This window comes from Oncorhynchus tshawytscha, linkage group LG14 (assembly GCF_018296145.1).
Source record: "Oncorhynchus tshawytscha isolate Ot180627B linkage group LG14, Otsh_v2.0, whole genome shotgun sequence".
Taxonomy (NCBI): Eukaryota; Metazoa; Chordata; class Actinopteri; order Salmoniformes; family Salmonidae; genus Oncorhynchus; species Oncorhynchus tshawytscha.
The window spans coordinates 30727368-30752696 of record NC_056442.1 but is presented as its reverse complement, the minus strand read 5'-3'; the positions used below and the strand labels follow the sequence as shown (position 1 = coordinate 30752696).

Genomic DNA, 25329 nt, shown 5'->3' with positions numbered 1-25329 from the left:
GACTGTAAAGGATGATGGCCTTTAGCACATTTCTTATAGAGGGGATCAGTCTTGCATCAAATAGTGAATTCCACTGTATGCAGAATGTTGCATGCATATCTGCACAGTGTTATATTTTCACAGCTCACTGTCAGTAAATATTGGACTACAAGAGAGTTGCAAGCCTGCAAAGCTAGAGTTATTTAAAGCTTTGAATGGGTCGATTGGGTTCTGGAGGTGTGTGGTTACAGCAATTGCGCAGGGATGGTGTGGTGTGGCCCAATGTGATATCTTTTCATGGGGCCCAAAATTACTGGCGGCACCTCTGCATCAGTTCCTTTTTTAAATGTAGATTTTTTTAGCCCATAGATATTGTTGTAATTGTTGTGAAAAGTTTGGGACCACTGCACTAGACCACCTGTGGCCACAGAAACCAAGGTTTCTTATTTGCTATGCTTAGCTTTTAGGCAGCGCGAGCAGAGCGAGAGCCAATTAAAACTATTAGCCTTGGGAGCAAGCTGTGTCAATCATAAAAATTGAGCCAGAGCGTAATTTTACAGTTAAAGTTATGTGTCTGGTGTAGCAGGCCACCGGAGCTACACTCACTCACAGCTTAAGGATTGGAAAAGCAACTCAACTCTGACCATTTTAACTGTTAATTTCACCAACTTAAATCATCAAAACTATTGTCAGAGCACCTTTTTTTATCATTCACCTAGGTCTGACCCAGTTTGCGTACATTTAAATTACATTTTTGTCATTTAGCAGACTCTAATCCAGAGTGACTTATAGTGCATTAATTTTAAGATGACTAGGTGAGACAACCACATATCACAGTAATAGCAAGCATGTTTTTACTCAAAGTAGCTTTCAGCCAAGTCACAGCTAGTAACGGGAGAAAGTAAAGTGCGAGTGTTAGTTCACAAAAGGCAAAGAGATGGATACTGTGGACTTATTTAAGATACTCTTTGAAGAGGTAGGTTTTCAGATGTTTTTGGAGATGGGCAGGGACTCTGCTGTTCTAGCTGGTTCCACCATTGGGGTGCCAGGACAGAGGAGAGCTGGGACTGGGCTGAGCGGGAGCTTCCCTCCCATAGGGGTGGGGGAAGGTCAAGAGACCAGAGGTGGCAGAACAGAGTGCTCGGGTTGGGGTGTAAGGATTTGTGCATAGCCTGAAGGTAGATTGGAGGGGCAGTTCCTCTTGCTATTCCGTAGGCAAGTACCATGGTCTTGTAGTAGATGTGAGTTTTGACTGGAAGCCAGTGGAGTGTGTGGACTGCGGAGGAGCGGGGTGACTTGGAAAGGTTGACAATACTCCTCAAGTTGACCATAGGCATATCTATTGAAGAACTGTACATAAAATACTATCTCAAATAGTTTTAAATATGCTACTAACACTACTAACTACAGAAATCTTTTTTTTTTTTTACATCAATCCAGAGGAAGACAGCTCATAAAAATGTCTGGATTAGAGTAAATGAAATGGTATCATTACGTTCCAGACCAATTTTTAAGTGCCACCAGCCACCACTGTACAAATCATACTAGATTAAAAAACATCTCAATATATAGTCTTTTTTTTGTTTGAATGTGCTTAGTTTTAAAGAGGTCACTATGCATCAGGGTCTTCGGTTCGTAGGGATTGATGGTGGGTCCAGGGCAGTAGACACCAAACAGAAGAAAACTAACCGAAAAGGGGAGGAACTACCTGAACTTGTCTAAAAAAAACCTTGTTTTTTTAGTGAAATGTATTCTGTTACAAAACGGTTTTGCTACATGTGCACTAATGAAAATGACCCAGGGTCATTTCCTCTTGTTAGCCAGAAGGGGGCGGTAGGGAGCAGCTCTACCAGACAACATCTGATCAAACAACAGGACTGAACACATCATACCTGCAGGGTGGGGGGTTAGAAAAGAGGAGGAAAGAAGAGAGTGGGAGTAATGTCAGAAAAACAGAAAAGAAAGTGGACCCCATAGTTCACCTGTGTGTGTGTGTGTGTGTGCGTACCTAATAGAGGAGCCAGCCAGTAGACCAGGCAGTAATCCAGAAAGGAGTGCCCACTGCAGGAGAACTGGGTGGAGAGGGCCAACGCAGGGTTAAACACAGCCCCTGTCATCTTGCCACCTGCAACACAAACACACAAAGGCTTAAACACTGCTCCTATCACTGACACCTACAACAATAACACACACACAGGATTAAACACGGTAACCCACCTGCATAGGTCAAGGTAGCGGTGAGTGCTGCTATGGCATGTACCCGGTACCTCCGGTCCATAGTGTGTGTGTGTGTGAAGGCGGTTTGCATGGCAAAGGCCCCTGCCAGCTCCACAGCTGCAGCGGTGACCAGAGGGCCGGGGAGCACCAGGCTGGTGTGTGTGTCTGTGTGGATGGGGCTAATGCATTGGAAGCCCTGGAGTGTGTGTCTCAGGTGCAGGTCAGAGAGACCGAGGGCCCACAGCCCCTGTAGCATGGTACGAGCCACGCTTGCTGCCATGAACTGGCACACCATCCTCAGCACGCCGCTCCTGAATACAATAGAGTAGAATAGAATATGTATCCATATAATACATATCCATTATAGAAAGACGGCAATAGAATGTCATTATGCATAGAATAGAATATGTACCCGTAGAATTTAACAGAATATACACTACCGTTCAGCTAACACAACGTGCCATTGGAACACAGGAGTGATGGTTGCTGATAATGGGCCTCTGTTTCCTATTTAGATATTCCATTAAAAATCTGCCGTTTCCAGCTACAATAGTCATTTACAACATTAACAATGTCTACACTGTATTTCTGATCAATTTGATGTTATTTTAATGGACAAAAAATAAATATTTCAAAACAAGGACATTTTTAAGTGACACCAAACTTTTGAACGGTAGTGTACATTTTACTTAGAATATAATAGATTTTTCATCCAATACTATCTATTATAAAGAATATACTAAAGTAGGTATCCATTACATATAATCAACAATAGAATATATAATGTATCCATTACATAGAGACAACAATACAATAGATAATGTATCCACTAGAAGGCCAGCATCCCGGAGTCGCCTCTTCACTGTTGACGTTGAGACTGGTGTTTTGCTGGTACTATTTAATGAAGCTGCCAGTTGAGGACTTGTGAGGCATCTGTTTCTCAAACTAGACACTCTAATGTACTTGTCTCCTTGCTCAGTTGTGCACCGGGGCCTCCCACTCCTCTTTCTATTCTGGTTTGAGACAGTTTGCGCTGTTCTGTGAAGGGAGTAGTACACAGCGTTGTACGAGATCTTCAGTTTCTTGGCAATTTCTCGCCTGGTATAGCCTTCATTTCTCAGAACAAGAATAGTCTGACGAGTTTCAGAAGAAAGTCCTTTGTTTCTGGCCATTTTGAGCCTGTAATCGAACCCACAAATGCTGATTCTCCAGATACTCAACTAATCTAAAGAAGGCCAGTTATATTGCTTCTTTAATCAGGACAACAGTTTTCAGCTGTGCTAACGTAATTGCAAAAGGGTTTTCTAATGATCAATTAGCCTTTTAAAATGCTAAACTTGGATTAGCTAACACAACGTGCCATTGGAACACAGGAGTGTTGGTTGCTGATAATGGGCCTAGATAATGTCTACACTGTATTTCTGATCAATTTTATGTTATTTTAATGGACAAAAATATTGCTTTTCTTTCAAAAACAAGGACATTTCTAAGTGACACCAAACTTTTGAATGGTAGTGTACATTTTACATAGAATATAATAGATTTTTCATACAAAAATCTCTATTATAAGGAATAGACTAAAATAGGTATCCATTACATATAATTAACAATAGAATAGATCATGTATCCATTACATAGAGACAACAATATAATAGATAATGTGTCCATTACATAGAATCAACAATAGAGTAGATAATGTATCCATTACATGGAGACAATTATAGAATAGATCATGTATCCATTAGATAGAGACAACAATAGAATACAGTAGAATAGAATAGAACCTGGCAGTGAGGCGTCCCCGGTAGGTGTATTCCAGCGTGCTACAGGGGTTCCCCAGGGCTCCATGGAAGGTGAGGCCATGGACCACAGATGCCAGATATGTGAGGCTGAGACAGAACTGAGGCTGCAGCCGGCCCACCTCCCCCAATAGACGCAGCTCTAGGTTGCAGATACACAGCTGCAGCGTAGAGACCAGCTCCACTGCGTAAACAGCAGACAGACACAGCCCTCTGGGAGCTAGTAGCTTGGTTAAGATTCTCCTGCTCAGCTCACAAAGCAGCACAAAGACCGCTAGCAGACACAGAGACACCACAACGCCTGACATCTCTATCTGCAGATATCTGCCTCTCTCCTCAGTCTCGGTCTCTCCGCCTCTCTCTCTTTATGTGTCTTCTCGCGTGCTCCTCTGGATCTGTTTTCTTACGGCTGCAGCAGGCTACCGTGTGCGCGCGTGTGTAGATGATGATGAGCTTGAGCTCATTTGGTGCGCAAGTGGCTACCTCCCTCCCTCCTCTTTCGTCTCTCTGGCTCCCTGCTCTCCTCCATGTCTCTCTCTACACTGCGCTGCTACCTCCATGCCCATTGCTGCTATAACATGGCCAGGCTGTGTGGTGTGATCCCCCCACCCACCACCAGAGAGAACAGTAGCTATACAGATTCAATGATGTCATACCATATACATGTAATGTATGGCCCAAATGGCCCCCTATTCCCTAGGTCCCTATATAGTGCACTTATTTTGACCAGAGCCCTATGGGCCCTGGTTAAAAGTAGTGCACTACAAAGAGAATAGAATGCTTTTTGAGACAGGCCTATGTCTATGCCCATCACCCTCACTCAATTACGCACACGTGTTCTCTCATGCTTTCCTTATATCCTCTCCTTCAGAAGATTCAGTGATTAGTCTGATGATAAATGATGCTGATAAATCTAAATAAGGCTAATGTAAAATCCAGCCCAGTGATTGACCTTTGCACCTGTCAAGTCTGTAGCCTACAGATAAATAAAGTGGGCACAAGGAGAGAAGGACACAAGGGGAGAACACAAGGATAGGAAGCGATATACATATACTGTTGAGATGCAGCCCCGAAAAGTAATCGGGAAACTCATGGTGAGACCCACCTCACCTCCCAGTGAAACAAACAGCCAGACAGACCAATAAGCACACGACTGAGCTTCAGCCTGACCGCTGGCATTCTATAAACGAGTATAGTGGGCGGGCGTTGCTATGTAGCAGGGTGGTGTGTATCTAACAATAGCCAGGGATTGGCAGAGCCTGGGCAGAGCGATAGAAGAAGGGTTTGGCAAATTGGGCAGAAAGAAAAAACTGAAGCGACTTGAGCGAATGTATGTGTGTGGTGTGTGAGTGCTGGCAAAGAGATCGGATCGCCATCAGGAATTTTTCAAAAGACACGACGAGAGGTGAGTTTCTCCTATTCCTTTATCCACAGACAGAACCGGGCATGACAGTCTTTTTAGTTTTACCTTCCTTTACCGGTACATTACAGGACTGTTACCACCAGGCAGACAGGAGGAGCGTGCTCACCGCGCTACAGTCTAACGGAAAGGGAACGTACATACAGTAGCTATATCAGTGGATGGACTTGGGGCCGCGACACAGATTTATCGTTACACTGATGTTGCCCCTGGGAGAAAGGAACGGGGTGCTTTATGTGTGTGGCGGTGGAGCTCCTGTGTATATGTGCGTGTATATATATGTGTGTGTGTGTGTGTGTGTGCGCGCGGACCAGTTGTCTGTAGCTTCAGGGCCGACCGGTATGAATGAAACATTTGGGAATATACAGTTATCATTTGAATGAAATAAACTCCGTGTGTTGATCGCCTGGATGAAAATTGGCAAAAAATGTCATGGTTAACCTGTTCTGATCTCATGTATAGTCTAGGCTAGATATTACAGAGTGTATCCATTTTAATGCAGACATTTTCATTTATTTAATGTCTTTAGGAGAAAGATGTGAAACGAATCATTATGCGTCATGGGGGAACCTTCCGATCCTTCCGGTGTCCCTACCCCATTGAAGTTGACATTTCAAATGGTTAGGTTTGGGTATGGTAAAGCTAGGGGTTAAGATTAGAGTTTAGGGTAGGGACGTCCCAAGGATCCCGTATAGCACTTACGGGGGAGAGAGACAGACAGACACACACATACACACAGACAGAGAATAGAGAGACAGAGAGGGGAGAAAAGAGCGAAAGAGGGAGGGAGAGACCGACAGGCTGAAAGAGAAAAAGACTGGAAGAAACAGAAAGAGAGGGTAGGCTAGATAAGTGTAGCTGTAGCTGCATGATTAGTGACAGTGCTCCACAGCCTTCACTCAGTTTGACCTGGCACTTTGAATAAATGACACATCAGGAATAACAGGCTAACCAAGAAGACTAGGCTAATCTGGGTTGGGGAAACAACACAGTTTGCATCCCAAATGGCACCCTTTTTCCTATATGGGGGTCTCTGGTCAAAAGTAGTGCACAATATAGGGAATAGTGTTTTTATTTGGGATGTAGCCCCATCTTAGTGTCGTCTCTCTCACCATTGGTCTTGTCTCAATTCTGTTAATGTGCCTGAGTCAACATTGACCTTCGTGCCCCATAAAGGTTTAATGGCATCAATATGTAGAGGAATAAGTGAGATGTGATTGGCTGGCTGGAGGAAAGTGGGATGGGTGCATGTTATGTACAAGTGTAAAACAGTGTAATAATATTATTATTAGCCTCATCAATGTGATATGAAGAGATGCTGGAGGATGTGGGGGTGTAAAGGGGGTAAGAACGTGGGTGTGGTCTCCTGGCTGCATTGTCTCTCACCTGTCAGGTATTTATACCCGACAGACTGTTTAGGGTTGGACACTTTAGCCAGGCCAAGGTTTAATTGTGTGTGTGTGTGTGTGTTCTCTCTCTGACACACACAGAGGGAGGGAGTATTTCCATCATTTGTTTCTACCCTGAGCTCTCTCCTTCTAGTGTAGTACTGTAGAGAACAGAATACTGGCATCAGAGCTAACCTGTCCACTGAAGCAACAATAATACTATCAACTATAAATATCTCTCTCTCTCTCTCTCTCTCTCTCTCTCTCTCTCTCTCTCTCCTCTCCCCCTCTTCTTTTGTAAGTGTTATCCTTTTCTCTCACTTTACTCATCCTACACCTTCTCCCTTCTCTCTCTTTCCCTCTCCACACACACACACACACACACACACACACACACACACACACACACACACACACACACACAGTGACAGGTAGTGCTGCATTAGCATTTAAATAACCTTTAAATTCCCATCCTGCTGCTGACCTTATGGACCTGTAGTTAAGTCCTCTTTCTCTCTTTTTGTCTTGCTTAGAGTGTGAATGTGTGAACAGCTGCAGTAGGAATCTCACCTCCTCTCTATATTAATTTAGCTGTTTTCTCTACCTCAGATGACCTCCATTGATAACCATTATCCTCTCAAATACACACACACACACCCTGCTGTTTTGCCATCTGGTCGGCTGGCGGTGTGGTGAAATGTCTGAGGAGTCTGATAGTTTGGTGTTAAAGGGAAAGTTTGGGTGTTAGATAGGTTGTGTTCTGGATAGGTATGGATAGGCATTTTACGTATCAGCTAACCACATATGTTATAGTCTATCTGATATAGTCTGTCTGAGCAGCGGAACACAAACTGTCTGGGGTAGGATAATTTGGGTGTGATTTTAGTGTTAAAGGAATAGTGTTTTGTTAAACCAAATCAAATTTTATTTGTCACATGCGCCGAATACAGCAGGTTTCACCTTACAGTGAAATGCTTACTTACAAGCCCTTAACCCACAATGCAATTTTTAGAAAACTAGATAAGTAAAAAATAAAATTAACAAATAATTAAAGAGCAGCAGTAAAATAACAGTAGCGAGGCTATATACAGGGGGTACTGGTACAGAGCTAATGTGCGGGGGCACCGGGTAGGATAGAGTTAAAGTGACTATGTCCCCTAACCTATGGGATAGTTTGGGTGTTAGTTTAGTGTTAAAGGGATAGTGTTTTGTTCAATGGATAGTTTTGTTGGCAAAAATGTAGTTTGCTATAGTCAGAATATGGAAGAAGTCCTTATTTGATCTCTCTTTGGCTATCATGCTAACTGGTTAGCTGGCTACACCTATGTATTGAAAGACTAACCAGCAGGTCAGTAGCAGGGTAAAGTGTCTCTGAGAGTTGCTGGCTATTTTACACCTCTCTCTCTCTCTCTCTCTCTCTCTCTCTCTCTCTCTCTCTCTCAGGAGATCTGCTAACAATCACAGACAGCTCTGCAGCTAGCAATACTCAATGTGCATACAATGCATTTATAAAACCATAACAGTGGTTGGAGTTTAAATATTTACCATTTGAATAGTTAAGGGCCTCCTGCTACCATGCTGAACTTTTGTTCTCTAGTTAGGCTAGATACGTTTTTGCACACACACACACACACACACACACACACACACACACACACACACACACACACACACACACACACACACACACACACACACACACACACACACACACACACACACACACACACACACACTTGTCTAGTTATATCATTCCTTTTCTTGGGGGTGGAGCAGCTCTGGGCTCCCAGCAGGCTTTGCAACATGCATTATTTATGGTGATTGGGTTGGTGGGCAGGGCCAGACAGCTGGTGGGCAGAGACCCTCATACCTGTATGGTTGTGTGTGTGTGTGTGTGTCTGTTCCAGTTCTGTGTTTAATAGTTATCATATGAGGAGTGAGTAGTTCAGTGGTGAGGTCACTGACCAGCCCTCTCCCTGTAGTTTACTCTGGACAGGCACAGAGAGGGGGAGAAGGAGAGAGAGATTATGTGTTGGGTACTTAGACTAGTCAGTGGCTCACAGCTCTCATTCAATTCTCTCTCTCTCACACACCCTTCCCTTTTTTCTCAGAGAAATAGGGTGAGAGAGGGCAAGGGGTAGAGGGGGTAAAATAGAGGGATCAGCTTCAAACACTTTTTAGTGAATAATGGAGCTCCTAGTATTCCTCAGGACTGGCATTGTTCTCTTTCTCTCTGCTTCGCTCCCTTGCTTTCTACTCCTCTATCCATCTCACCCCCTTCCCTCCTCAATGCGTGCACGCGCACACACACACACACACACACACATCTTCAGAGGTAAAGGAGAACGCAGTCAGTGTGAGCGTCTCTCTAGGCACGGTTAAACGAACAGACAGCAGATGTAAAGAGAGCAATGCAAAGGGAGACAGAGAGAAAGAAGATGGATCTTTTTCTTCTTTGTGATTCAAAACAATCGCCTGGTGGAACTCATGATGATGTCATGGTGATGGAGTGTCAAGGAGGAGAGGAAAAGGGGGAGCCACAGTAGAATGTTGGGATGCACCCCACCCTAAGAATCTGCTGGCGACTAGATTCCTGTGATATCTCTAGGCACCCATGGAGAGCCGCGACACACACATACACACACAGTGCATTGATGAAAGGTGAGGAAGGCTAGTCGTACATTTGAACACACACACACGCACTAGGATACGCCCTATGAGCACACTGGGAATCTTGACTGTTGTCATCATCAATTCTGAAACACACACACACAGCCAGAGTAGAGTGTATGTTAAAGTGTATTTGAAAGCCTTCTCAGGTTGACATTTTTAAGACGCCAACATACACTGATTTATCAACACTGGCTGCTGTGTGTGTGTTTTTCTCTTAAGCTGACATTAAGCTCACTTAGAGTTATTAGGAGGACAGACCTCTCACAGTGCCGGGCTGCAAAGCATCTTTGGATTGTAAGCACTTAATGTCCTCCAGTGAAAGAAAGAATGAAGAAAATATACACTACCGTTCAAAAGTTTGGGGTCACTTAGAAATTTCCTTGTTTTTGAACACACACTGGACAGACAAACTCTGCCTAGAAGGCCAGCATCCTGGAGTCGCCTCTTCACTGTTGACGTTGAGACTGGTGTTTTGCAGGTAATGTTTAATGAAGCTGCCGGTTGAGGACTTGTGAGGCATCTGTTTCTCAAACTAGACACTCTAATGCACTTGTCCTCTTGCTCAGTTGTGCACCGGGGCCTCCCACTCCTCTTTCTATTCTGGTTAGTGCCAGTTTGTGCTGTTATGTGAAGGGAGTTGTACACAGCGTTGTACGAGATCTTCAGTTTCTTGTCAATTTCTTGCATGGAATAGCCTTCATTTCTCAGAATAAGAATAGACTGACGAGTTTCAGAAGAAAGTTGTTTTTTTCTGGACAGATGCATATCTTCATTCCCGGTTATGTGAAATCCATAGATTAGGGCCTAATTAACTTTAATTTACTGATTTCCTCATATGAACTGTAACTCTGTAAAATCTTTTAAATTGTTGCATTTTTATTTTTGTTCAGTATAGTTTGTTGGTCATGGTGATGTAGTAGGTCGTCATGGTGATATTGGTGATGTCATCAGTCGGTCATGGATGAGAGAGTGTTGTTGATTTTCTCTGTTTGGCTTCATTTCCTGCTCTTAGGCGTGAGAGAACACTGCAGTATCATAGACCAGCTGGTACACACACACACAGGGGGTATGTCTCTTGGAATCAATTGTCATCCGTTCTGCATGGTGGAGTGCCTGTAGTGAGACGAGGTGATGTGTGTGTGTGTGTGTGTGTGTGTGTGTGAGAGAGAGAGAGAGGGGGATGGAAATAGAAGGAGCGAGAGCAGGAGCTCTCAGGTTTTGGTCTGTGTGAGTTTGGTCATTTGAATTGTGTGTGAATAGAGTGAGAGTCTTCCTGTCACTGTCCATCCATCAACACCGTAACCCCAGGCAACCAGAGGGGGCAGGACAGTGCGCCAGGGCAGTACCACAACCTCTTTTTTTTCTCTTTACCTTCTCTCTCACTGTCTCTCTCTCAATATCTCGCTGTCTCTCACTGCATGTCCAGTTCAGGCTTGGCTTGTTCCTCACTCATGCAAAAATGTACCCCCCCCCTCCCCCTCCACAGCCAGCCAGCAGGCGCTATGCTATGCTGCTCTCTCTCTCTCTAATTGTGTGTTTGGCCATGTCCTCTCTGCCATCTGCTCGGGCCTGTTGTGGGACTCCTGGGAGTGGGACACACACACACCTTCAAGTTCTCTTTATGAACCCATCTATTTTCAAATAATAAGCATTCTGTCCTCATACATAATATTCATACAGTCATTATTATAATAATCATGTATTTGTATAGTGCTTTTCAATACAAGTAACAAAGTGCTTTACATCATAAAATTATCAAATGAAAGTACTAACAAATAAACAAAGACACAAGGAAGGACAATAGAAAAAAAATGGCAAATTTAAGCATATATTGAAGTCCTACATTAAGATCATCTTTATAAAAGTGTGTCTTCAGCAGGGATTAAAAAAGAGGCAGTGATTCTGCATGCCTGAAATCCTCTGGCAGACCATTCCAAAGTCTAGGGGCCCTAATGGCAAATGATCAGTCTCCTTTAGTTTTCAACCTAGACTTTAGAATGATCAACAGTATCCTGCCAGAGGATCTCAGGCTGATATATAGGAAGGGGGCTAAACCGAGTCTAGCCTTAAACATGATTAATAGTGTTAAAATCTATTCTAAAAGTGACTGGTAGCCAGAGAAGCTGACATGGTTACATTTTCTGGTGCCAGTTGAAAGCCGAGCGAGCATTTTGAAATAACTGTAGACAATGGAGTGATTGATTGACAAAGAGTGTATACAAAGAGTTACAATAAAAGCAACTATAACTTTCTCCAGATCAGTGACCTAGCTATATTTCCTAGATGATAAAAGCATGATTATGTTGTGATTACGTTGATATCTTTTCATGACAATGATGATAATTCTGATCTTTGTTTGGGAATTTAAATAAACTAAGAAGCTAATGTATCAGAGAGAACAGTCTGCTCTCATCTACTTGAAAGACTGAAACCTGGTGTGTGTGTGTGTTTAAAATATGGTAAAATATGCATTGGAAGCCTCTCTCTCTCTCTGCCCTAGGGACTGTCTCATTAACAGGGTGGGACAGGAATACTATTTGATCTTTTTCTTGCTTTCTTGCTTCCTTTCTTAATTTTTTTCTCTTGATATTGTTCTTTCTTTTGTTGAAAAAAATGTCATCTCACACAAACACACACAAAACGATGAGCGTAGTCTCGATCTGTCTAGTCATTAGCTCCACCATGGGGGGGGGTCTCTGTCTCCTCAACTCCCCAGGGATAGTGAGGTCTTCTGGGCTTGGTGTATTGAGGCCTCCCCTCTCTTCCCCTGCTGGCTGTGGAGGTTTAGCTAATTCAGCTGATCAGCAGGGAGGTACACCAACAGGCTAACCCACTGTCTCTGTCAGACAACAAAACAATATGTGTGTGTTTTGTACTTTTTAAAATTGGTCACAAAAAGAAAAAAAAAATTCAGACAGGGGTGAGACAGGGTTGTAATCTGAGTCCAACCCTGTTTGATATCTATAGCGTCAGCACAGTCAGTGGAAAGCACCAGAGATACATCTCAAATGGCACCCTATTCCCTACATAGCATACTACTTTTGACTAGAGCTCTATGGGCCCTGGTCAAAAGTTGTGCACTGTAAAGGGAATAGGGTGCCATTTGGGACGTAGATCAAGATGTACCTTCTTATTAGTCTTCTGCTCAGTGTGTGTGTGTGTGTGTGTGTGTGTGTGTGTGTGTGTGTGTGTGTGTGTGTGTGTGTGTGTGTGTGTGTGTGTGTGTGTGTGTGTGTGTGTGTGTGTGTGTGTGTGTGTGTGTGTGTGTGTTAGTAGGGTGATATGTGATGACAGGGTTGTGTGTATGAACTAAAATGTGAGACCTCCCTTGTGTCTGCTCGCCAGAGGAGGATTTGGATGGGGAGAAGGGGGAAGGTGAGACGGGGGAGGATGTGTTTGATGTCTGAAGGAGGGAGGGAAGATGGAAAGAAGGGAGGAGGTGACAAAGGTGCTCTAGAATTACAGAACCATATCAAGTACAGTATGTGTGTGTGATCCACCTTGTGGCCATCTGCTCTCTTAGTCACCAGAGCTGTGAATGTGAAGAGGTGTGTGATTGTAGACTGTGTGCATTTGTTTATACATCTGTTTAGTGTTTGTGTGAGAAATATACTGTAGCTCCACACTGTCATGACGTGTGTGTGTGTGTGTGTGTGTGTGTGTGTGTGTGTGTGTGTGTGTGTGAGCCACAAACCCCACCCCCTACCCCATGACTCGTTCTGACATCACAGACTGTGACCTCATTATGACTGGAAGGCAGCAGAACAGAACTCAAGTCCAAACACACACACTCTCACATTCTTTCACACATACAACCCCCCTGCAGTTAAAGGAGGACTGAGGAGACAGAAGCTGAAGCCAAGATCAGAGTTCCAGCCTGATAGACAGACAGACCTGGGTAAGGCCAGACAGAACCTAGCCACTGCTAATGTAACACAGGCGTCACTGTGTCTGTATAGAAGTGTACTGTAGCTTCCTTCACTGTCCCAGTCCTCTTACTGCGCTCTAACAAGTGGTTCGCAAACGAGAGACCGCCCGCTTGACAACTGCTTAGCCAGCTACACCACCGAAGAGCTAGCAATTCAGCGACAGGAAGGGAGCCATTTCAAGCTGTGGCATTGCGGTATACGATATTAACTCTGTTACACTAACCCTGAGGTATGATGAGGTCAGTGTACCAGATGATTACAAATCAGATGTAAATGTCACATTATTTACCATGTGGAAGTTGGTTCATTCCTGCATTGAGACGACATGAACTCTGTTATTCTCCTGTACAGTGGATTAAAGTGAGCTAAAATAAATCAATCTGCTTTTTTCTTTTAATGCTCCAACTTTCTACCTCAAATTAGTCCTTTTGGACGTTTTTCTTGGTAAGCTCTTCTCTTGACATGAACTCTGTAAAACTGTCCTGTGTGTGTGTATCTGACCCAGATAGTTGTTCCCTTTGGTAGACTGTGTCCACCAGAGCATTCACTATAGCAGGTTAGCTTACATCCCCTATGTGAATGACTTTGTGTGTGTGAGAATCTGTGTGTGTGTGTGCCATTTTTAGATGTTTGTGGTACAACCAGTCATTAGCTTGTTCCTTTCTCTCCTCAGTTCAATGGCTCGTAGAATTAGTTTGTGAGCAGAGGCAACAGGGTTGTGTGTGTCTTTCTCTTCCTGGATTGTGACTCGGTGGTCAGTGTTTGCAGCGTGCACGCACACACTCTGTTTCCGGGAAACTGGCCTGTAAATGATATGTGTGTTTCCGGATCAAACAGAATACCAGCTTGTCAACTATGGACTGGTAGCTCTACTATTTGTGTCATGTTAGCTGATAGGCTAGTTGACTAATGCTCTCTCAGCTGATGGCTAGTGGAATAATGTTCTGTCAGCTAATTGGCTAGAGTACTAATGTTCTGTCAGCTGACAGGCTAGTGGACTGGTGTTGTCAGCTGATTGGCTAAATATTTTGTCAGTTGATTGGCTAGTGGACTAATGTCATGTTAGTTGATAGGCTGGTAATGTTCTGTGACCTAATGTTGATTGGTTGTTCCAGGAGCAGCCGGCGTGTAATTGGTGAAGATGTCTGATAATGGGGACATTGAGGACAAGCCCCCAGCCCCGCCCATGAGGAACACCAGCACTCTGATTGGCTCTTGCAGCAAAGATCCCGCCCCCCATGGCTCCAAGCCCCTCCCCCCCAACCCAGAGGACAGGAAGAAGAAAGATCGCTCCATCAGGTCCATCCTGACAGGAGGAGGAGACAAGAGTGAGTCCTGTGTGCGCGCACAATGAAGGGAGGTAACCAGGGGGAGGACAGACATCCAAATCCCCCAGGATCCCTTGCGGTAGCTTGCATGGTTAGCCTTCCCATGAGCCTCTCCTCTCTCCCTTTCTCTCCTAATTTTATCTCTCTCTTTATCTCTCTCATAGCCAACAAGAAGAAGGAGCGTCCAGAGATCTCTCTGCCTTCTGATTTTGAACACACCATCCATGTGGGCTTCGATGCGGTCACTGGAGAGTTCACAGTGAGTCCATGTACTCTACATCTATGCTCTACTAGGGTCTGTCTACATGCTCGAGATCTAGGGTCTGTATCTAGTAGGGTGTTTAACAATGATTCAGCTGATCAACTATGGCCTGTGTAGAATAGTGGAGGATCCTCAGAGGAGGATGGTGAGAACCATCCTCCTCCGTGAATGTCATAATTTTTTAATTTTTTGATTTTTTAACACACCTGCTCCCCATTCACACCTGAGACCTTGTAACACTAACGAGTCACATGACACCGGGGAGGGAAAATGGCTAATTGGGCCCAATTTGGACATTTTCACTTAGGGGTGTACTCACTTTTGTTGACAGCGGTTTAGACATTAATGCCTGTGTGTTGAGTTATTTTGAGGGGACAGCAGATTTACACTGTTATACAAGCTGTACACTCACTACTTTACATTGTAGCAAAGTGTCATTTCTTCAGTGTTGTCACATGAAAAGATATACTCAAATATTTACAAAAATGTGAGGGGTGTACTCACTTTTGTGATATACTATATACACTGCTCAAAAAAATAAAGGGAACACTAAAATAACACATCCTAGATCTGAATGAATTAAATATTCTTATTAAATACTTTTTTCTTTACATAGTTGAATGTGCTGACAACAAAATCACACAAAAATTATCAATGGAAATCAAATGTATCAATCCGTGGAGGTCTGGATTTGGAGTCACACTCAAAATTAAAGTGGAAAACCACACTACAGGCTGATCCAACTTTGATGTAATGTCCTTAAAACAAGTCAAAATTAGGCTCAGTAGAGTGTGTGGCCTCCACGTGCCTGTATGACCTCCCTACAACGCCTGGGCATGCTCCTGATGAGGTGGCGGATGGTCTCCTGAGGGATCTCCTCCCAGACCTGGACTAAAGCATCCGTCAACTCCTGGACAGTCTGTGGTGCAACGTGGCATTGGTGGATGGAGCGAGACATGATGTCCCAGATGTGCTCAATTGGATTCAGGTCTGGAGAACGGGCGGGCCAGTCCAGTTGGCGGAGTTGGCGGATGCTTTAGTCCAGGTCTGGGAGGAGATCCCTCAGGAGACCATCCGCCACCTCCAGGAGCATGCCCAGGCGTTGTAGGGAGGTCATACAGGCACGTGGAGGCCACACACACTACTGAGCCTAATTTTGACTTGTTTTAAGGACATTACATCAAAGTTGGATCAGCCTGTAGTGTGGTTTTCCACTTTAATTTTGAGTGTGACTCCAAATCCAGACCTCCTCTGGGATGATAAATTTGATTTCCATTGATAATTTTTGTGTGATTTTGTTGTCAGCACATTCAACTATGTAAAGAAAAAAGTAATTAATAAGAATATTTCATTCATTCAGATCTAGGATGTGTTATTTTAGTGTTCCCTTTATTTTTTTGAGCAGTGTATATACACAGTGAGGGAAAAAAGTATTTGATCCCCTGCTGATTTTGTACGTTTGCCCACTGACAAAGAAATTATCAGTCTATAATTTTAATGCTATGTTTATTTGAACAGTGAGAGACAGAATAACAACAAAAAAATCCAGAAAAACGCATGTCAAAAATGTTATAAATTGATTTGCATTTTAATGAGGGAAATAAGTATTTGACCCCCCCTCAATCAGAAAGAGTTCTGGCTCCCAGGTGTCTTTTATGCAGGTAACGAGCTGAGATTAGGAGAACACTCTTAAAGGGAGTGCTCCTAATATCAGTTTGTTACCTGTATAAAATACACCTGTCCACAGGAGCAATCAATCAATCAGATTCCAAACTCTCCACCATGGCCAAGACCAAAGAGCTCTCCAAGGATGTCAGGGACAAGATTGTAGGCCTACACAAGGCTGGAATGGGCTACAAGACCATCACCAAGCAGCTTGGTGAGAAGGTGACAACAGTTGGTGTGATTATTCGCAAATGGAAGAAACACAAAAGAACTGTCAATCTCCCTCGGCCTGGGGCTCCATGCAAGATCTCACCTTGTGGAGTTGCAATGATCATGAGAATGGTGAGGAATCAGCCCAGAACTACACAGGAGGATCTTGTCAATGATCTCAAGGCAGCTGAGACCATGGTCACCAAGAAAACGATTGGTAACACACTACGCCGTGAAGGACTGAAATCCTGCAGCGCCCGCAAGGTCCCCCTGCTCAAGAAAGCACATATACATGGAGCTCTTTGGCATCAACTCAACTCGCCGTGTTTGGAGGAGGAGGAATGCTGCCTATGACCCCAAGAACACCATCCCCACCGTCAAACATGGAGGTGGAAACATTATGCTTTGGGGGTGTTTTTCTGCTAAGGGGACAGGACAACTTCACCGCATCAAAGGGACGATGGATGGGGCCATGTACTGTCAAATCTTGGGTGAGAACCTCCTTCCCTCAGCCAGGGCATTGAAAATGGGTCGTGGATGGGTATTCCAGCATGACAATGACACAAAACACACGGCCAAGGCAACAAAGGAGTGGCTCAAGAAGAAGCACATTAAGGTCCTGGAGTGGCCTAGCCAGTCTTCAGACCTTAATCCCATAGAAAATCTTTGGAGGGAGCTGAAGGTTCGAGTTGCCAAACGTCACCCTCGAAACCTTAATGACTTGGAGAAGATCTGCAAAGAGGAGTGGGACAAAATCCCTCCTGAGATGTGTGCAAACCTGGTGGCCAACTACAAGAAACGTCTGACCTCTGTGATTGCCAACAAGGGTTTTGCCACCAAGTACTAAGTCATGTTTTGCATAGGGGTCAAATACTTATTTCCCTCATTAAAATGCTAATCAATGTATAACATTTTTAACATGCGTTTTTCTGGATTTTTGTTGTTGTTATTCTGTCTCTCACTGTTCAAATAAACCTACCATTAAAATTATAGACTGATCATATCTTTGTCAGTGGGCAAACGTACAAAATCAGCAGGGGATCAAATACTTTTTTCCCTCACTGTGTATATATTAATATATTAATGCACTACTTTTGACTAGAGTCCTATGGGCCCTTGTCAAAATGTGTGCACTTTATAGGGAATATGGAACTATTTCAGACGCATCCTCTCTATTTCACTATTACCCTCAATGCCTCTTGCTCCCTCTCTGTCTGTCATAGGGGGAGATCTTAGGAGGAATGGAGCGAGTGAGTAGAGGGAGAGGGAAGCAGAGTGGGGGATGATACTGTAGGATGGAGATATGACCCAGTTCTCTGACCACTGCAGACACGACATCTCTCTCTTGTTACTAACATTGTGTGTGTAGGGCATGCCGGAGCAATGGGCTCGGTTGCTCCAGACCTCTAACATCACTAAGCTGGAACAGAAGAAGAATCCTCAGGCTGTCCTTGATGTTCTCAAATTCTATGACTCCAAGGAGACCAACAACAGCCAGAAATACATGAGCTTTACAGGTACACACACACTAGCATGTATACACACACACACACACACACACACACACACACACACACACACACACACACACACACACACACACACACACACACACACACACACACACACACACACACACACACACACACACACACACACACACACACACACACACACACACACACACACACACACACACACACACACATTCAGATGTTAACACACACTATTTGTCAGAACACACACACTATTTGTCTTGTTTTCTCCTCTATCCTGTTTTCCTTCTCCTCTACAGACAAGAGTTCAGACAACTACAGCTGTTCCAACACTGCCGTAAGTCTCCTGACACACCCTATTTAATTTCACATTTTTTATTTAACCTTTATTTAACTAGGCAAGTCAGTTAAGAACAAATTCTTATTTACAATGGTGGCCTACCCCGGCCAAACCCGGACGACGCTGGGCCAATTCTGTGCTGCCCTATGGGACTCCCAATCATGGCCGGATGTGATACAGCCTGGATTCGAACCAGGGACTGTTGTGACAGCACTGAGATACAGTGCCTTAGACTGCTGCGCCACCTGGGTGCCCCTTATCATATATAGTGCACAACTTTTGATCAGGGCCCATCACCACAATTCTGTCCAGAGCCCTATCAGCCATGGTAGGGCACTATATAAGGAATGGGGTGCATTTTGATAGGAACATATCTCAACTATCAATGTGTGTTTAGAGCATCTGCCATAGATGAAGAATGGCAAAAAGGATTGGAGGGATAGAGAAAAACGGGATAAACAGAGAGAATGAGAGGATAAGAGATGGTGGAAGAGAGAGCAGAGGACAAAATGGAGAGGTGTGCCAATCAACAGTCCTTGAGATGCATTCCCTGGCTCTACTTCTCCCTCTCTCTTTACCTCTCCATCCCTCATTCTCTCCCTTTGTCTGCACTGTCTGTGAATCCGTATATTTTCTCCATTCACCTTCTCTATCTGCCTGGCTGTCAGTCAGTCAGAAGGAGAAGAAAGGGGAGATGGAGAAGGAGTGAGTATTAACAACAGGAAAAGAAAGTGAGCTAACTGAAAGTGATGTCACATCCTCTTCAGAGCTCCAAGGCTGTGTCAGAGACGCCTGCCATAGCAACCGTATCTGAGGACGAGGAAGATGAGGCCACGCCCCCTCCTGTTGTCGCTCCCCGACCAGAACACACCAAATCAGTAAGACACATGCCACACACATACACTCAGCCCCCTGGCTCCAGACAAGGTAAATAAAGTCACACTATCCTTGTGCTGCTCCTCACTAACAGACTCAGCATTGTGTGTGTGTGTGTGTGTGTGTGTGTGTGTGTGTGTGTGTGTGTGTGTGTGTGTGTGTGTGTGTGTGTGTGTGTGTGACGATCATGGGCGGCAGCAGGGGGCTGAATTTAGATACTAAACTCACACTGCCTCTCTGTTCACTCTGTTGTCACAGAAAACACACACACACACCAGAGAAATCCCCTAGAGAAGTCTGTTCTCTGATTGGCTGAGAGGGGTCTTTTCTTTCGGTCCGAACTGAAGTGGCGTCTCAGACAGGGCTACTGCCATGGCGCCACTGTTGCCATGGTGATTTAGCAGCTTAGCGCACCTGACTGGGACACACAGACACAGTAAAATAAGGAAGAGTAACTGTAACTGAGTTGGTTTGGTGGACCACCAATTGCATAAGCTATAGCTCAGAAGTCTAACGTTGTCCTTCTCTCTCCCTTCACTCACACTCTCCCTCCCTCCCTCCCTCCCTCCCTCCCTCCCTCCCTCCCTCCCTCCCTCCCTCCCTCCCTCCCTCCCTCCCTCCCTCCCTCCCTCCCTCCCTCCCTCCCTCCCTCCCTCCTCCTCTCTCCTTCCCACCTCCTCTCTTTCTCCTCAGATATACACTCGTTCTGTGATAGATCCCCTCCCAGCTCCTCCCACCAGAGACGTTGCCACGTCGCCTATCTCCCCCCACCTCCGGAGGGCGCCACCTCCGCCATCACACCCCCCACTAGCCCCACCCCTAGTCCTGCTCCTGGCCCCTCCCTGCCACGCCCCGCAGACAAAACACGCAAGAAGAAGATGTCTGATGAAGAGATACTGGAGAAACTGCGTAAGTAACGCGTGCACAGACACACACAGCTAGTCTGAAAGTTGCAATAGAAGTAAACTGCACTGGCTGCTGGTTTCAGATCCCTTGTACTATCTCCTGTCATTGTTCCGTAAGATACTCTGTAGTGATGAATGGTGTGTGTACTCTGTAATCCATTGGGTGAGGTGTGTGTGTGTGTGTGTATGTGTGTGTATAACTAGTTCAACTATATCATCCTATGATGCTCCATGCCTCAGATGTACTCAGGTCTCCCTCTACTGGTAAGAAACAATACTGTCACTCAGACAACATCCTACCTTCCTACCCTCCCGTCCAACCCTGGCATCTGATTGGTCCTCTTCTCTCTCTACTGTCCAATCTCCTGGAGTTACTGAGTGATTCTGTTAAATTGAGCATCTGACAGTCTCACCTCCAACTGTGGACCTAACAAGATGTTCTGTCTGTTACTGTCTCTTTTTCTCTCTCTCCTCCTCTCCCTCTCTCACCATCTGTCTGAGTCCGACCAGCATGTCTTTGACCTGACCCTGACAGCCGTGGTCCTACAGTGGTTTTAAAGTGCAATCTCTGAGAGTCTCTGTACTGTAATGGTCCCACTTCTGCCTCTATGCCTCTTCTCTGTTTCCCTGTCTGTCTGTCTCTCTCTGACTCTTCACTCTGTCTTTCTGTTTCATTTATCAAATCAAATGTATTTATATAGCCCTTCGTACATCAGCTGATATCTGAAAGTGCTGTACAGAAACCCAGCCTAAAACCCCAAACAGCAAGCAATGCAGGTGTAGAAGCACGGTGGCTAAGAAAAACTCCCTAGAAAGGCCAAAACCTAGGAAGAAACCTAGAGAGGAACCAGGCTCTTTATTAACCTCACTTCTTTCCTTTCCTCCCTCCTCTCAGGGAGTATAGTCAGTGTGGGAGACCCCAAGAAGAAATACACGCGCTTCGAGAAGATCGGACAGGGGTGAGTCTACACTACACACACACACACACACACACACACACACACACTTCACTTCTTCACTTTGAAATGAAAGAAGTCTCTCTCCCCTCCTCTCTTTCCTTCTCCCTCCAGTGCGTCAGGTACGGTATATACAGCCATAGACATCGCTACAGGCCAGGAGGTGGCCATTAAACAGATGAACCTGCAGCAGCAGCCCAAGAAGGAGCTCATCATCAACGAGATCCTGGTCATGAGGGAAAACAAGAACCCCAACATTGTTAACTACCTGGACAGGTGAGACACACACACACATCGTTTACTAGACAGGTGAGACACGCTTACAAACACACACACTCCTAAACGCACACATTGACATGTAAACACACATATTAGTTGTGAGGACTAGATATCTTCATCTTGTCTTTCGGCTTCTTCTTTTTCACACACAGACTCACCCTGACTGTCCCTCACATCCTCTATCTTCCCCTTACCATTGACGAACTGGTACAGTGGTGATATTTGATGTTACCATGGTAACATGGGTGTGGTTGTTGTGTTTCTGTAGTTACCTGGTAGGGGAGGAACTATGGGTAGTGATGGAGTATCTGGCTGGAGGTTCTCTGACTGACGTTGTCACGGAAACATGTATGGACGAGGCTCAGATCGCTGCTGTGTGTCGGGAGGTCAGTGCTGCTGTGTGTGTGTGTACATGGCTTGTCGGCCTGCTTTCTAATTCAGAAAGTGATGCTTTAAGCACTTTTGTACATCTCTCTCTCTCTCTCTCTCTCTCTCTCTCTCTCTCCAGTGTCTGCAGGCCTTGGAGTTCCTCCATTCTAACCAGGTGATCCATCGCGACATCAAGAGTGACAACATCCTTCTGGGAATAGACGGATCAGTGAAACTCAGTATGTAACACACTTAGGGTTGGAGATGGGGGCATTAATGTGCAGTGTCTCCATTTGACCAGCAGAGGGAGCTCATAGTCTGTGTTCTAATGCTGCACGACCACTGTGCCATTGCATATTTAGTCTTATATAGTGCATTAGAGTGCAATGTCCTATTCTAACATGTGTGTTCTCTCTCTCCTCTCTAGCTGACTTTGGGTTCTGTGCCCAGATCACTCCAGAGCAGAGTAAGAGGAGCACCATGGTGGGGACTCCCTATTGGATGGCTCCAGAGGTGGTGACCAGGAAGGCTTACGGTCCTAAAGTTGACATCTGGTCTCTAGGCATCATGGCTATAGAGATGGTGGAGGGAGAACCCCCTTACCTCAATGAGAACCCACTCAGGGTAAGAGGTAGAGAGAGAGCGAATGTGTGTGTGTGTGTCTCTCTGTCTTTGTGTGTCTATAACGGCCCCTGTCTGTCCTATCCTATCTCCTAGGCGTTGTATCTGATTGCGACCAACGGGACTCCAGAGCTTCAGAACCCAGAGAAACTGTCCTCAGTCTTCAGAGACTTCCTCACCTGTTGCCTGGAGATGGATGTGGAGAAGAGAGGGAGCGCTAATGACCTACTACAGGTAGAGAGAGAGAGAGAGAGCGAGAGAGAGAGAGAGAGAGAAGCATAAGGTTGGTTTCTGCATCAAACCACATGACTAGTTTTACCACTAATAAAACTAAACCTATCTTTCCTCTCCTCGTTTTCCTCTCTTCTCTCCTCCTCCTCCACAGCACCAGTTCCTGAAGGTGGCCAAGCCTTTATCCAGTCTGACTCCTCTCATCCTGGCAGCCAAAGAAGCAGCCAAGGCTAACCGCTAACCTGCTAGATGCTAGCACAATGGACCCCCCCCCCCCTCTCGCCTATGGACCCAGACAGGGGGTGTTTCAGGGTGTCCCATCCCCCTCAAACCCTTGACCTATCATGGTGACTGTGGGAAGGACACTCTTACTGATGTCATTGCTGGTACAAATACACTGATCGGATTGGAGAAAAGTTCCAGGCCCAAAGACTCATTAGAATTGTAGTTTCAGCAGGAAAGTGTCTGAACTCTCAACAGACAGTGGCTCTGGACTGGATCTGATCTGACCTTTGAACTGTTTGTTTGTTTATGTCTGACTGTTATTTTCATGTGTATAGGTGTTTTGTTTTGGGGAGAAGTGATTGGTTGATTACAGTGTAATGAAGAGATGCAAAGTGGTACTGTTATTGTCTAAGTCCCAAACGGCACCATAGACCCTAAATAGTGCACTACTTTTGTCAAAAATAGGGTGCCATTTGGGACAGTCTTTCGGTCTGATCAAACGTTGGAATGTCAAACGTATCTCCTTATCTCTTCTCCTCTCTCGCTCTCCCTCTTTCTCTCTCTGTCTGGCTGACTGAGATGACACGCATGACACCTTTTTTATGGAATGTCTCAAATCATAATAATAATAATACAAATGGTGATGATAATGATGGTACATGAAGGATGCCTGTGTATGATACAGTATAGAAGAACATATCTAAATCCTATTTTTCCAGTACAATCGGTATGGTACAATGTTGGACTGGTACTAGTCCCAAACTTCTGAAGAGAGTATGTACATTACATGTGAAAAAACTGCATAAAAACCCAACTAAAACAACCAGAAAAATATTGTCTGCTTTCTTTGTTTAGCAACGTGTTTTTCTTTATTCAGATGGAGTTGAAGAATACCAAGGTACCAATAAGAAGTATACTTTCTACCAGGAGGTTTGTTCTGTTTTTAAAATGTAGCGTTAACTACCCTCGGCCTTAAACTGTCTCACCGGTGGAAGAGTTCTAGCAGACAGTTGGACAACCTCTAGTCTCTAGTGCTCTGTACGCTCCTCTAGTGCTCTACACGCTCCTCTAGTGCTCTACACGCTCCTCTAGTGCTCTGTATGCTCCTCTAGTGCTCTACACGCTCCTCTAGTGCTCTACACGCTCCTCTAGTGCTCTACACGCTCCTCTAGAGCTCTACACGCTCCTCTAGTGCTCTGTACGCTCCTCTAGTGCTCTACACGCTCCTCTAGTGCTCTACACGCTCCTCTAGTGCTCTACACGCTCCTCTAGAGCTCTACACGCTCCTCTGGTGCTCTACACGCTCCTCTGGTGCTCTACACGCTCCTCTAGTGCTCTACACGCTCCTCTGGTGCTCTACACATTTCTCTAGTGCTCTGCACGCTCCTCTAGTGCTCTACACGCTCCTCTGGTGCTCTGCACGCTCCTCTGGTGTTCTGCACGCTCCTCTAGTACTCTGCACGCTCCTCTAGTGCTCTACATGCTCCTCTAGTGCTCTACACGCTCCTCTAGTGCTCTGCACGCTCCTCTGATGCTTTACAAGCTCCTCTAGTGCTCTACACGCTCCTCTAGTGCTCTACACGCTCCTCTAGAGCTCTACACGCTCTTCTGGTGCTCTGCACGCTCCTCTAGTGCTCTGCACGCTCCTCTAGTGCTCTACATGCTCCTCTAGAGCTCTACACGCTCTTCTGGTGCTCTACACGCTCCTCTAGTGCTCTGCACGCTCCTCTGGTGCTCTACACGCTCCTCTAGTGCTTTACAAGCTCCTCTAGTGCTCTGCACGCTCCTCTAGAGCTCTACACGCTCCTCTGGTGTTCTGCACGCTCCTCTAGTGCTCTACACGCTCCTCTAGTTCTCTACACGCTCCTCTAGTGCTCTACACGCTCCTCTAGTGCTCTGCACGCTCCTCTAGTGCTCTACACGCTCCTCTAGTGCTCTACACGCTCCTCTAGTGCTCCTCACGCTCCTCTAGAGCTCTACACGCTCCTCTAGTGTTCTGCACGCTCCTCTGATGCTTTACAAGCTCCTCTAGTGCTCTACACACTCCTCTAGTGCTTTACAAGCTCCTCTAGTGCTCTACATGCTCCTCTAGTGCTCTACACGCTCCTCTAGTGCTCTGCACGCTCCTCTAGAGCTCTACACGCTCCTCTAGTGCTCTACA

General features: G+C 45.2%; 2 protein-coding genes across 2 annotated transcripts; one reads left to right on the top strand and one right to left on the bottom strand.

Moving 5' to 3' along the window:
- Positions 1-1199: 1199 nt before the first annotated feature.
- LOC112267415 (aquaporin-11-like) lies at positions 1200-4547 on the bottom strand. The gene is made up of 4 exons (XM_024445684.2): positions 3981-4547; positions 2197-2507; positions 1988-2104; positions 1200-1871 (listed from the first exon to the last, which is right to left on the bottom strand). Exons 1-4 carry the CDS (start codon positions 4301-4303, stop codon positions 1783-1785), a joined length of 840 nt encoding a protein of 279 aa, XP_024301452.2. The 5' UTR covers positions 4304-4547; the 3' UTR covers positions 1200-1782.
- Positions 4548-5215: 668 nt separating this feature from the next.
- LOC112267001 (serine/threonine-protein kinase PAK 1-like) lies at positions 5216-23883 on the top strand. The gene is given in 15 exon segments (XM_042297344.1): positions 5216-5400; positions 14521-14733; positions 14898-14992; positions 18240-18387; positions 18666-18703; positions 19474-19584; positions 20276-20342; positions 20345-20491; positions 21383-21446; positions 21558-21719; positions 21991-22108; positions 22231-22330; positions 22519-22715; positions 22809-22946; positions 23098-23883. Coding segments are annotated over 14 exon segments (1659 nt in total). The 5' UTR covers positions 5216-5400; positions 14521-14546; the 3' UTR covers positions 23185-23883.
- The last annotated feature ends 1446 nt before the right edge of the window (positions 23884-25329 follow it).

Coding starts and splice junctions, on each gene's coding strand:
- LOC112267415 (XM_024445684.2), bottom strand. CDS start 4,303: ATGTCAGGCGTTGTGGTGTCTCTGTGTCTGCTAGCGGTCTTTGTGCTG. Junction 2,105..2,196: donor CGCTACCTTGACCTATGCAG/GTGGGTTACCGT, acceptor TTTGTGTTGCAG/GTGGCAAGATGACAGGGGCT. Junction 1,872..1,987: donor CTGGCTGGCTCCTCTATTAG/GTACGCACACAC, acceptor CCCACCCTGCAG/GTATGATGTGTTCAGTCCTG.